Source organism: Centropristis striata, chromosome 11, assembly GCF_030273125.1.
Source record: "Centropristis striata isolate RG_2023a ecotype Rhode Island chromosome 11, C.striata_1.0, whole genome shotgun sequence".
NCBI classification, from domain to species: Eukaryota; Metazoa; Chordata; class Actinopteri; order Perciformes; family Serranidae; genus Centropristis; species Centropristis striata.
In genome coordinates, this window is record NC_081527.1 from 31512013 (window position 1) to 31526529 (window position 14517).

The 14517-nt window shown below is 38.9% G+C and overlaps 1 protein-coding gene across 4 annotated transcripts in view; it reads left to right on the forward strand.

Annotated features, from left to right (window-relative positions):
- Positions 1-8109, forward strand: part of LOC131980791 (zinc finger protein GLIS1) — a 51842-nt gene extending 43733 nt beyond the window's left edge. For all 4 annotated transcript variants that reach the window (XM_059345090.1, XM_059345093.1, XM_059345091.1 and 1 more), the window contains exons 7-9: positions 4350-4480; positions 4570-4668; positions 5490-8109. In XM_059345090.1, coding sequence (XP_059201073.1) covers positions 4350-4480; positions 4570-4668; positions 5490-5632 — 373 coding nt within the window. In that variant the 3' untranslated portion in view covers positions 5633-8109. The remainder of the gene's footprint in view (positions 1-4349; positions 4481-4569; positions 4669-5489) is intronic.
- The last annotated feature ends 6408 nt before the right edge of the window (positions 8110-14517 follow it).

Sequence of the window (14517 nt, forward strand, 5' to 3'; positions counted from 1 at the left end):
ATACATACAAGTTAGCACACAGATTATATTACACTGCCTGTTGCTTTAGCTGATGTAGATCATTCAACTGTATAATCATTCAACACCAAACTTCTTCAAGATGCTTTAGCTGCAGCAGGATTTCACTTGTGTTTCTTGACTTCATAAGATCATGTTTCAGTGCGAAGCTAACAAGTTTAAAGAGTTTACCAAATAAAGTTAGTTTAACTGAGCCAAAAGCAATTTAATTTTTTTGTGGTTCGTTTGTGTTTTTAGGACATATAATCGTGGAAGAAGTATTCAAAACTTACTTCAGTTAAAATACAAAACAGTCAGAAGGACACTCAGATTGTTTTATATTTTATTATTAGATTTTTATTATTGATGCATTTATGGAGGCAAAATATTACTGTTGCCAAGGTAGGGCTTATTTTAACTTCCTAAACTTTTATGAGGTTTAATTAATAAAAGTAGTAATCATTTTAAATTGATAATTTTTTTCATGTTATATCTTGACATGAAAAGTAACTAAAGCTGTCAGCTAATATATGTAGTGGAGTAAAAAGTACATTATTTGCCTGTAAGTCTAGTAAAGCAGAAGTATAAAGTTACATATGTGGAAATACTGAAGTAAAGTACAAGTACCTCAAAATTGTACTTAAGCACAGTACTTGTAAATGTACTTAGTTACATTCCGCCACTGCATATAACTATAACTAGTGTTTACTTGCCTGAACGCAGCATCTCTCAGCCTCCATCTCCTCACAGTCTGCAGCCAGAGCTTCCATGAAGCTCTGCACAATCTGTCCATTGACGTCTCTTTATAGACACTGAGGATGTCATAGAATCCCACTGGTGCCCGCAGTACACTACGGCCTGCCAAAGCCAATACCAGACAAGCACTTGTTTTTCCCCCAAATGACTTAGCGAGACATTAAACACGTGAAAGTAAATTATCTGTGCTTCACGGCATCAAGCCCTGACCTCATAGCCAGGCGCGTGTTTACTCTGGCTGAGACGAGCCATTTCGACTTCTTTTTTAATTATTTAATACTTGAGGGATTCAGCGGCCCCGCGCTTAAAGCTTGTCCATCAGCGAGTATTTGTGATGTGCAGTGTTTGTGTGTTTTGCGGTTGGGGTGAGCTGGATTGGCTTTTTGGAGCAGCGTCTCCATCAGATACAGGCGCACTAACCGGGATGGCTCTCGCACAGAAACACTATTATAGAATTTGAAGGAAAGAGAAGAAATGAAGTTTACTTTGCAGAAGCTCCTACTGACATCGGATCCAAACAGCCGGTTTAACTGAAATGTTTTGACATGTCCACACATTTTTGTATTTACTGTATCTCCAACGTGCAGTAGGCATACTCTAGTTTCTTTAAGTGCTTGATTGGTAGCGCTTAGATCACATTAAATCTCAATCTGTGCTACATACATTCAACATGATCCTCTGTGATCCTGCAAATCTGTGTCACAGCATCTTTCCTCTGCCAAAACTGAAAACAGATCAGTCTAGCGTGCACATGCTGGCACCTTTTTGTAAACCGACTCATCCCCTCATCTGATCCAGTCCAAGTGTGTGGCTATTAAAAAAGCAACCATGACTTGAATACAAATAATGCACATAAATTGTGCAAGCAGGATTCTTCTCATTCCATGTATAAGGACAGCTGGCTGCAGTTACTAAGAAAGAAATGAAAAGAAAACTGATGAAGGGGTTTAGCCGGTAAAATATGATCAGAGAAACAGTTTCCTGAGGTCGTGCTGACAGCCGCTCCCTCAGGCGTGGGCTCTCTGTTAAGCTAATGCATCTGAGAAGTTTTGGGCACACTGGCCACAAAACGACAGATCGACCCAGCAGGGCCACGCACGCCACGGCTCAGACATCCCAGCTATGTTGTTGCAGCGTCGCAAGAATGTAAGCCGTGGAACAGCCGCGGTTGTTTATAGTTAAGGTCAGCTCTGATGGTTCTGGGGCCAGCGAGGGGGGAATCCAGAGAAGTGTTGAATTCTTGGGGCTCGCAGTCATCGCGGCACATTCATTTCAACAGTCGTGCTATATCAAAGCCCACTTTGTTTACATAATCCTACACAAAGCCTGGTCTTTATTACCTTGGGAAGCCGCAGCCATCTGTAAGTTATATCAGTTTGGGTTTCAGAAAGTCCTTCTGATTAATTTTGGCTTTTATTGTGCTTCTCCGCTGAACGCAGAGACTGTTAAATTAAATATAATAGCATTTGACATGGGAAATGGGTAATAAAGAGACCTGGGGTTGATAAATGATAGATATGTAAAGAAATCTCCAAACATTTCCTTTTTTTATAGCTGGTCAGATGCGAATATAGAAAGCGCTTTGGGCCAGCAGCCATCAGTATCTCTGACAGGGCCTGGCTTGTTTATGAAGCCCACTAAAACCCTTCCAGCAGGAACCAAGGCCATTTGGCTCTCGGGGGACCAATATGCTACAGTACATCATCCAGGAGAGTTCTCAGGCCACATGAAATGCTGAGAGCGAGCTCTTTGAAGGAGAAGGGGGGGCACTTCAAATACCATATTGGGGGGTTTTCAGCTGCATATCTCCTTGGAGAGATTTTCTTTCTTCTTGTCGACTTGGCTCCACTGACTCATTCGTTTCCATGTTGAGTCAGAGTGTTTGTGCACAGTCAGCACATTCTTGCAGCGTAGCGATGGATACAGCTCCACACAAAGCCCGCCTACATTAACCCCCCCTGGAGGTGGAAACGCTTCCTTGTATAAACTGCACTGTTTGTGTAAGAGGTTTAAGTATTTACATGTTTGTCTCTGATAACACAGCTGCTGCCACATAATGGTTATCAGCAGAAATGCTTAGTCTAGTTTAGTCTACTCTAGTTTTTAATAACTATACCTGCAGTGGATTAAAAATGTCAAACCTGTTGCTTAGTTTAAAAGTCCAGCGTGAAGGATTGAGATACATCTAAAGCCTTATTGGGATTAAAAATCTCCTTTACAAGAATATTCTGGTCCAGTCAGCAGCAGCATTAAACAAAGTTTCAGACATAAAACATGCAACAAATTCAGATAATAAGAAATTTCAGGTCACAAATTAGGATTATTCTAGAACCAAGACTCAAGTCAACATATCCTGGATCACAAAGGGGCAAATAGGTCAGTTAAAACATCTACTACCAGATGTACCTTCCTTTAACTCCTGTAATACTTTCATTAGATTTTAATTATCTGAAATTGTTGTATTTTTGAGGAATTATATTGAGGCCTAGTTTCATAAAAGAGAGTTTGAGACTGAATCTCACTTTTTACTACAGTGTGAGAAATCCACGTATCTGAAAGAGGTTTTCTTTGAAAAAATAACTATTAATATATATTATACCCTAGTTTATCCATCTCCTGTTGACTGTTGCCATACACTAATAAAAACATTGATTACATCTAAAATAATTTAGTTTTTGTCTTGTGGGTATCTATTTAGCTTTCTTAAGGAAAATGTAAATATTGAATAATATGTATAATGGCTTTGGCAATAAGGTAATTCAAACATTCATGCCAATAAAGCTAAAACTGAACTGAATCGAGTGGATCCTCTTCTATGGTCTCTGTCATATTGCCGACTTGGCGACTTTTTCACTCGATAAAGCGACTCTTCAGACCCTCTTAGCAACTTTATTTCTAAAAACAAACGATAACAACTAGCGACAATTTAAATGACATATTCCTACCATCAGGGAAAAAGCAAAAAATCTATTTTAATTCAATCTCATGCTTGCTGCTCAAAGTAACCAAAGTCCACGGCTCTTCTGCCAGCAGCTTGGGGTTCCTTCCCCTCCTCCTGTGCCTTGAGCAGGCAGGCAGTCAGCCGACACAACCACTGATGTACTGATGCACGGTGACGTCATTAATGTGCAAACGAGCCTATGATGTAATCTTGTGATTTTAAGTGACTTTTTAACTACTTTCATTGGAAAAGAGTTGGCAACACTGGTTACACCGCCATGTTTGTACAGAATCCCAGAACGGACAGACCAAACTCTGTCTCCAGAGAGAACCTTTCATGTTTTATGTAACCTGAAGGCCACCATAGTTGGTTCCAATCTGCAACCTTACCACTAAATACCACTAAATCCTATGCACACTTAATTACAAATGAATAAAAACAAAATATTGGGAAAGTGACTGATAAATTCAGTGGTAAAAAGCAAAAGTGAGTCCAAGGCTGCAATGGTTCTTTAATGTTTAATCTACAAAATGTATGAAAAAAGAACAAATCAAGTTTAAGTGTTCTTTATGGTTCTATACAGCATGGTATTAATTTTTCACAACTGGTCTGAGTGCATGTTGGGGTACTGACTAAGTCCTGGTGTTGCCAACAGGAACAGACCAACATCGTTGTACATGTCCGCTGATGTCAGCCCAGTGAGCTCGTCGTCAGACCGAGGGGACGTCCAGCTGCAGGGCTACCACAAAACCTACAACCACCAACAAGTGTTCTCACAGCAGCAAGGTACTGACCGAGTCCACCGAGCATGTGTCAACATCACCTCAGTCTGACGTATCCACTTGTTCCTCATGTTTTCTCTGTGGTTCCACTAGGATGTCTGTACGGAGAAGGAAAAGTGGTTCAACCAGTCAGTGACGGAGGCTTCGAACCCGCCAGTTACTTCACAACCTCCTCCGCCTCTCATTCTACAGGTAAGGCAGCGCGGTGAAGGCGTCCATGTGCTCCAAATCAGAGTTCTCATTGGTCGGACAGCATCTGAAAAACTTCTCTTTTTCTTGGTGCATTTCTATCCACTTATTGAAAATAAACTGAATGGAGACTGGAAAGTATTCACAAATATGTTTTACACTTGAGGTGAAAAAAAGGGGTATATCAATAAATTTGTAATCTAAAAAAGTACAATGGAAAACTTTGAAAATATATCATGACCTATATCGAGCATGTGACGTCCACTGAAGAGATGAAAAATGGCGGCAAACAAAGCATCATCATTTGAGAGGTGATGAGACTGTAATGTTCCTCAAATGAAAACATGAAATAAACATGAATGCCAAAATATAAATTTAACAATATTGTTTTCTCACAGTTGACTGGCATCCTTTGAATTATATTACCTTGTTGGGCCCTCTTTTTCTGCAGTGATTTAATGGGACCAACTCCTATTAATCACATGACAGAACTGTGCATAAATTTACACTTTCAGTCGCAGGTTTTCTGAAAGTTTGGTTAACATTTGCACTGACTTTAGCCTGTTTCACTCACATCTCATCGTATATATTCCATTCTATCACATCTCATCGTATGAATCTGTCTGTAGGTTTGGATCGTTCTCTGTTTACTTTGCTTTAGGAGATTTTTATATTATTTTTATATTAATGGCAGCACAAGGTAAGGTAGCAATAAGCTCTCTGTATAATGATTAAAGGTTATATCTAAAATAACTGTATGTGCACTCTTCTTTCACATGAAAAGAAAGGAGCCAAACATACATGTTGTGTTTTCCTCCCCTCAGGGTTCGACCTGCTGCAGGACCTGCAGGGTCAGGCCGGGGGCGGTTACTCCATGTCCCCCTGCTCAGACGACAGCTTCCTCTTCCAGGCAGGAGGCGTCGACCGCTGCCTCAACCAGATCTACTCCATCTACCTGGACTCATGATGGGCCGCCCAGGTCCAAAAAAAACTGAATGAGTAATCACTTTGTTTTCCTGAGGGCAAAATGCAACAGACAATCACAACAACAACACACAGTTTATTCAAGGCTGAAGTCAGAAAATATGTCAGTGGGAGTTTAAACGGTACAAACAGAATTGACTCGAGGCGGAGCTGCAGGCGAAAAGGTCAAATTATAAATGTGAATAGCGGTGACTTTTTTATTCAGAAATGACCTCAGCATTTGTGATCTGGATAGAACGAGCTATGAGCTTTTATTTGCTGGTTTGATCTGCTGGAAAGGTTGTTTAGCCGGCTCTCTGGCTCCAGTGAGGTTCATTCTGCCTCCAGGAAGATTTTAAAACAACATGACTCGTCAGGACGGGAACTCAAACTGTAGCGGTTCTCAACTTAAGGTCTCTAAATACAACTGTCGGGGTTGAAAGATGATACCAAAGAAAAGAACAAAACAATTGTGCTTCACAACCTATACTCATTTCAGTTTGACTTTTTGGTCCGAAATTCAAATTATGTGATAGAAGAGAGGAACACTTTTTGGTTGTACTGCAACAACTCAACGACATATGCAAGGTGTGAGAAGTAGCTTGCTTAGCATTTAAGCAGCCTGAGCAATAGAGCAAAGAGTTTTCAACAATTTGGGGGATGTCTTTATTTTTAAGATGGTTGATACCACTCTCATGTCTGTAAACTGAAAATTAAGCTACAGCAAAGTTATGTCAGCTTAGCTTAGCACAAAGACTGGAAACAAGAGAAAACAGCTTGCCTGACTGAAATATACTAATTTGACATAATATGTAGCCTGCCATTGGCTGTGTATTTCACCTAGCACTCTTAGCAGCGCTTCTGATTTGGCACATAACCTGTAAAACCACAACTTGTCGTCTATAGTGTTCGATTTTTGTACAGATTCAATAAGATAAAACCTGTTTATTAGTGAATTCACTATCATTCTGATAGTCATATTTGTTACCATTGCACAGAACCAAGCTAGCAGTTGACCTCCATTTCCACTTTTTGTGCTAAGCTAACCAGATGCTTTACTCATATTTACCACACGGACATGATGATAACAATGACCAGAAGAGTACTCAGAGCACAGACCTCTGCAATGTTAAAGAAAGTTTATAAGTAGTTTGTGTATCTGCACTGTGATTCAGATCCGCTCTAAACACTAATGTGTTCTTCCTCGGCCTATAATAAACCCTCCCACAAGGTTTAATAGAAATCCAGCTAGCAGTTTTTTTGTAATCCTGCTGACAAACAAACAAACTAAAAACAGAACCCCCTTTTAGCGGAAGTAATAATTTTATTTTTATAGCACTTTTCAAACAAGGCGCATAGTTTGGTTTTACTTAAGACAATCAATGATAGCCTGTTTGATAAAAACAAACAAAAACAGTCACATATAAAGGCATCTGTACAGTAAACAAAACTAAACAATAAAACTGATTAAAACAGTTAAAAATAAACATCTGGCATTAAAACAACAGAGCTGTATTATGCTTAAAATTGAGTCAATAAAAATGTTTTTCAAGATAAGAAAGTTGAGACAGTGCCAGCAGACTGAATACTTTATATCTGATCCAAAGCAGAGGTGAACCTGGATCCTGCAGCTGCTGAAAGTTCTAAATCAGCAAATCTAAGAGGCCTTTTGGGACAGTAAAGAGTTACATTTCACTGATGTACTGTGAGTAATAAGTAGGATTTTTAAATGGATTCTAAAAGAAACTGGTAACCAGTGCAAAGAGGCTCAAACTGAGGTGACGGGAGAAGTTTGGCTGCTGAATTCTTATCGCTCTTCTCATCTTACTCTCTGCCAGAAAGATAATCAGTGTATTTCCATGAATGTTAAACTATTCCTTTACGGTTGTGGCGTGTAACCAAAGTGTTTTTGAGAAACCTCCAACTGCTTGTCAATTTACATTTTGCTGCACCAGAGAGAATAGCAGGAGAAAGTGTAGCAGTGCTGCCACCAAGTGTCTGAATGACTGTATATAAACATACAGTACATATGGTCTGTGTGTGTTTGACTCCTGGGACTTAAAACTGACACACAAAACAACAAAAACTGCACTAAAATATATCGTCTGTAATTTTGTCTTTGTGGACTGAGTGGTGCCAACAAATAAGTTTCAATATGTGTAATCTAAAAACAATCAAGACAGTAGCATAATCTCCTTTTTTATTATTATATTGTCTCTTCTGTACCTTTACATGTTTGTTGTATCAGTGTTATATTCAGCGAGAGGGAGGTGTGCATTGTTTACAATAACTTCTCTGCACTCTTTTCTGTCTCATCACAGAGACTTTAAAAAAAATGACCAACCAGAAAAAATGTTTACACTGATTTTGTAGCAATTCAGAGATTTTTCTTATTATTGTCATTGAACAGTGTATATAGACTGTATAAAAATGCACCTGTCTTTTATATCTAAATAAATAATTCTGTTTGTATGTGTTTGTTTGTTAGTTTTAGGGCTTCACTAATGCTTCTTTTAAAGCTGTAGGCAGCCGAAAACTAGAAAACAGCAGAATTTGAAGCAGAGTGAGACCTCCTTCTGCAGCTCTCCTCGTCTTCTCTGTGCAGAGAACTGCTTGACTGTTTTCATAACATTGACGGGGCCACAAAATCTCATTTTACAGCTAAACAGTCAGTCAAATATGTTTCTGAAAACATTTGAGGCAAGAAATGGGAAATGCAGTAACACAATCTTGATCCATGTTCTATCAGTGCTGCCTAGTTTGAGAGCAAAGAGGGTAGAAAGAAGAGAAGTCACAGGTCCAAATGGCAGCATATCATTTGCACATACGTATTGTAACTATAGCTGTGTGGTGAAGGGTTACAGCAGACAGTGCTAGAAATAAAGGGATGGTTTCCATAATGATATGATGCCATTTTACCCCATGACTTATCTTTTTGTCCTCCATGTTTAACAGTCGTATCTAGAAGGGAACACTAGATTTGTAAAACTCTCGTGAGGCCTCATGGTTCAGGTTCAGATAAGTCGTCAAGCAATGAGTTTTCCCAAAAGTTGAAGCTAGTTTTGCTATGTTTTTTTACAAAAATATAGGGTTACCTTCTAGACATTAACTTGTTTGACAGACTGCATTACAAAAGCATTTATTGATTGACAGCTGTGTTCCCGACTGCTTGGCTCTGATTGGTTGTTTTAATCCTGGCACTGGGTTTGTACAATCCAGGAGAATGTTGGAGAAGTATTTTTTTTCCCAACAGATGATCTGTTTCATGTATTCCTGCCAGGATATAGTGAAAGTTTCATCAAACATGGCAAAAAAACATTTTCTTATAAATGTTACCAAATGAACCTTTAATTATTGACTTATTACTCATTTATTTCCTTGATTACAGTATAAAACATCCTTTACAATTTCCCAGAATCCAAGAAGACATCTTTAAATTTCTTGTTTTGACAGAATATCAGTTATATGCAGTTTATCATTGGAGCGGAGGTTGCCTGTCAGAGACACTTTGTGGCTCTTCAGGCCATCTGCTGTGGCTTCCTGTGGCTGTGACAAGGAGTTATTTTGTCATTGGTGTAGGCCCAAAACAATTTTTGTTCTTCAGTTATAAAAATGTGAAGCTTATATACGACATTAAAAAATGTGTCTTTAGTCAACTAAAATGTGCATCATAGTTTATGAAAGTCTCCAGCCCAGCACTCTAAATTTTGCGAGCTTTGAGTTTCTCTAGCTAGACTAGCTTACGATATTTCTTCGGTGTCGAGCCTTTCATTTGCACTTGGCACCTCGCTGCATTCTGATATGACCTGTTAGTAATGTTGGTAGGCTAATTTAGACTCAGTAGGCTGTTTCATCTTCATTATAAGGCTCAAAATAAGGTTTTCAGCTCCATGCAACAACATTTTTCTCTCTTTTTTTAGACAATGATGGCTCTTAAAGGTTGCTAACCCTTGATTTAAGACAAAGAAAAGTTGCAAATCCTCGTATTTGAGAAGCTTGAATCAGTGATTATTTTTGCTATTTTTGTGTGAAATGTTACAGCAATCAATAGATTGTCAAAAATATTTCTCTATGAGGGGATTTATAAATGATTCATCTTATTATTTCACCTTGTATTATTAGAAAGTGTTGAATATATTTGAGTTTGTGCTTTGAGCTTATTTAGTGCTGGTTAATACTGCCATCTATTGGTCATTCATTAAAAAACAATTGTAGAAACGAAAGTCATTATGGCTAATGGAAAGTTCTATTTAACATAATATTGAAGGTGTCTGAAAAAAGGAAAAAAGTTATTAGTTAATAATTACATGGTGAAGACTGATTCTGGTATGACTGGGAGCTTGACTGCTTCCTGGATTAATTTAAGACGCAGCAGAAGTTGGAAAGAGTGTAAAATATCATGTTAGCAATAAAACAAGAGAACGTTTTACTTAGATATTGCATTAAACAACTATTTTATTTTTCCTTGTAGCCTCTTGTAACAGTTTTTTAAAAGTCAGTTGAGCCACCAGGGGGCGCTGTGCGGTCACAGCGCTCAGTTCACCTTTGCACTGAAGTCAGTGAAGATCAAATCTGTCAGCTTCAGTCGCGGATAAACACACTTTAACTGCACGCTGTGTATGAATAAACATAATTAACACCCTCTCTCACACACACGAACACACGCACACACACACACACGGACTGGAAGCTGTATTTCCACATTCCGCTCGGAGGGAGACACACCCTCAGATCCGGAGGAGGAGAGTCTCAGCCGGGGACAGTTGATGGGATGCAGGGAGGAGAAACACGCCGCTGCAGTCGCTCCGGGTGATGTTTGAAAAGTTTCATGTCACATTAGTTTCTGACAGAGAGCGACAGGGCTGCAGCAGACATGACAATCACAGGTAAGACAGTAATCTTCTAATATATCAAACAGGTGTGCATTATGCAAATATGAGGGTGCAGTTTAGTGCGTTACAACCATAGACTGTATCAATAGGTTACAACTTGTAATGATGATGTTGGTGTGTTTGTGCAGAGCTGCAGCCAGATAATGAGTAATACTGAGGTCATTGGTTCAAGCTTTCCCCAATACAACCGCACCCCTCTTCTGAAAATATCAACAGAGACACCAAAAAAGTTCACTAAATTGTCTCATTTTTCATTTTTCTCAGTCTCAGTTTTATACATTTAATTGATTCAGTCAACTGTTAAATTACTACCTGTAAGATTTTTTACCCTACATGATGTTTTACATGCAAATTCCGAACTTCCTTATCCGAACTGGATAGATTTAAAAATATATATATTATAGGTATACTTCACCACAAAAATGTTTTTTTTTTAATATGAGATACTCACTACGTGTTACCGTACATTTCAAATAAAAAAAACACTTAAAAGGCTGGACACACTTACACGATTAACCAAGAACCCAAAACAGAACAAATTAATGATGAGTTTATTAAATCGGGGATGATTTACTTAAATTCTAAAACAAAATCAATATCAGTTTAAGTGTAAGGTATATTTACAATATTTTCACTGCCTTATCATTCTGTGAGGCAGCCCTGTTTAATTTACTTGGGGGGTGGGGGAACTGAAACCTTTCTACGCTCTCTTCAAAGCCACCAGACTCCTTTGACAAAAACAGTAATTTTACCTCCCAGAACACGAGAGTTACTGTTCAACCACTGCCTCGAAAAGTTAGTTTGTTTGTGTCATTGTGTGTATTCTGGTGTTTTAAAAGGTTAGTTTGGATTCACCAAAGTCACACAATAACACAAACTAACGTACTAATCAATGCAGCAGTAAATCAGCAACTCCTGTGTTCTGCAAGGTAAAATTGCTGTTCTGTCAATGGAGTCTGGTGGCTTTGATGAAAACAAAGTATGGCTTTAGGTCTCACTGCATAAAATCTCATGTGATGGCAAGTATTAGCATTGAAATATTCTTAATGTGGTTAACATTTAAACAGCTATTGATTTTGTTGCGTTGATTAAAATACATTTAGCTGCTGCACTGTCCAGAGCAGTACATTATTTAGCCTTTGTGTCGGTACTCCAGGCTGCTTCTCCAAAGGGTGTGCCTACTGCCATCTACTAGCTTATACTCAATATGGATAAGCACCTAATGCAATCATGCTTCAGTAATCTAAACTATCCCTTTAGTAACTGCCTCTGTACAAGCGTGAGACTGTTAATGAAGAAGTGTTATAAATATTATGATTCTGCTGTTGTTACTCCAATTCATCAAGAATTGTCTGTTTTTCTCACATGTCTCCAAGGTGAACGAAGAATCCAAAAACAAAGTTTTCTTTAAAAACTCAAGGTACCATGAGGTGAGTTATTGATATATAAATGGTTATTTTGGGAGATGAAGTATTCTTTTAAGCATATGAAATAAGCAAACCAGCCATTAAAACATAACAACTTAAATGTTTTGGGCACTAAAGAATTCCTAGAAAATATCCCTGTGTGGTGAGTGGTGCTGCAGCCTCAGCTCTGGTTTAACATTGAATATTTTATGATGAGAAGCTGTGTGAAAGGAGAATGGAGACCGTTATTTCAGAGGAAGCTCTGCTGCCAGAGAGGATGTAGCTGCTCACATTGTTAGCGAGTGAGATCACCCATGTTCTCCAGATTTAAACCTCGCTGCTCCTCTCGCTGCAGGCACTCTTCACACCCTGAGAGGAGATGAAAATCCCTCTGTTTAGATGAAGAGGCTTCAAGCTCGCAGCTCTGAGGCTCAGCAGAAGGTCAACAAGTGTCTGTTTGTAACTTCATAATCCAAAGATCAACTCATCCGCCAATATTTAGAGGGCTTGTCTGACACTAATGTGTAGAAACTTCAATAAATGCAGATCTCTCTGAGCTGTCAGAGTCGACTCTGTAACCTTTAGACCGTTTCTGTTATCAGGCCGAGATGGGAGTGAAGTTATCTTAACTGGTGAATGTGTGGAATTACCAACACATACAGAAGTCTTACTTCATCCTCGCTTTGCTCGTACAAAAAGTGGACCCAAGCATCCGAATCTAAGCAAATTACTACCTACGTGCAACCACACAAACTTTTCTGTTTCCTCTTCAGAGTGATTTTAATATATCGTCTGCTGATAGAAATCAGTTAGGACAAAAGCTTTCTGTGGAGCAGTGCAGCATGCAGGTAATGACGGAGTTAGAGGATATGAAATGCTGCGTACCAACAGGAGGTCAGTTCACACAGGAACATTTTAGTTTGAGATTTAAAGCAAACACAAGCTTATCTAAAAGAAATACTGCTTTTATCACACATTCAACTGAATTAACTCCTTCAAAGCATTATGTGATTGTTAAGGTGCTTTATAACTCAATTTCCCCAAACATGACCGCACTAAAGAACAAAATGACATCACTTAACTATGGACTTTTGTGATTCATGTCCCCCTCAGGATTATTATTGTCATTTTTTGGCACTTTCGGCTTTATTCGATAGTGGTTGAGTTCCAGAGACATGCAGAAAAGGCCTCTGACCCCGTTTTGAACTCGGACCCGTTATGTTGCAAGAACTAAGCCTTAATGGTTTGTGCTTGACCCATGATGCACCGGGACGCCCCAGGATGAATTTTAATCATTTTGGTGATCTCCTGTAAAAACAAATAACATTCCCATCAGCCTGAGCTGCACATTGTGTAGCAAGTTTTAGCATGCTAACACACTAAACTGAGATTGTTAAACAAAAGCTGTGTTCGAATTAAGGATTTGGAAAAAGAATACATGTGGTCAATGACGAATAAAAATAACAACAAATACTCACATTTGTGTTGCTCCAGATTTTGTGTCTTTCAATTCAATTCAATTTAATTTTATATATAGCCCAAAATCACAAAACACAGGTTTGCCTCAAGGAGCTTTACGGACTGTACAGCAACGATCATAATTAAAAAAAAGAATAAATGAAAAAATCACAGAATAACACCTGATTAATTCAGAAAATGTGAGGAGGAAAAAAATGTGTTCTAGTATTTAGCATATTTACAGTTACAGTTACGTTTCACAGCTTTTAACCATCACTCCTTAGTGAACTGCCTTCTGAAAGCATTTTTTTTGTTAAGTATCAAGTTATCATTCTGGATTTCCAATGTTTGCTTGGAGTCTGTTGACACTGATACAGGCAAATAAAAATAGCATGAATTTAGTAATAAAGTGAAAATATGAAACGATGATCGGCTATAGGCATAAGTACATTATTTCTTCTTCATGTGAAAGTTCGGCCCCCACAGTGTCTCCTAAAGAAAGTCTGTCCCTTTGACAAATGTAGAGGTTGACCCTGCTGTACAGGGTAGGACCCTCTGTCCTTTGACCCTCGCAGCAGACAAGAAAGAAAGAGGAAACGTCAGGGAGAGCAACAGAGGAAGGACCCCCTCCCAGGACAGACAACGTGCAATAGATGTCGTTGTACAGAACAGATCAACATAGAAGAACAGAGCAGATAGAGTGTGAGAGGGGAGAAGGAGGGAGGAGAGAGGGAGAGAACAAGATGAACCATGACAACAGTAAAGGCACTAACAGCACAGTGAAGTCTGTGACTAATAAAGGTGGAAGTGATGCTGGTAGATAAAGTCAAATGTCAGTGTTAGTAACAGCAGTAATAGTAATTTTAGAAGGAATAAGACTAATGTTAATCATAGTAGCAGTGCAAATAAAATGACTGTAGCAGGACCCAGGCATGTTCCATGGCTCATCACAACTTTTATTCTCTGAAAATGATTTCTTCCAGCTGAGGTGAGTTTAACTCGGCTCTTTTTGCTTCAGCAGGTGAAGTGAGGTGTTTTTGTGTTTAAGAGATCTAGATGATCACAGCTGACACCAGTGGTCCTGCCTAAACCCTCCACTGGTCATGAATTGGCCCTGTTGTTTGGGGAGTTAG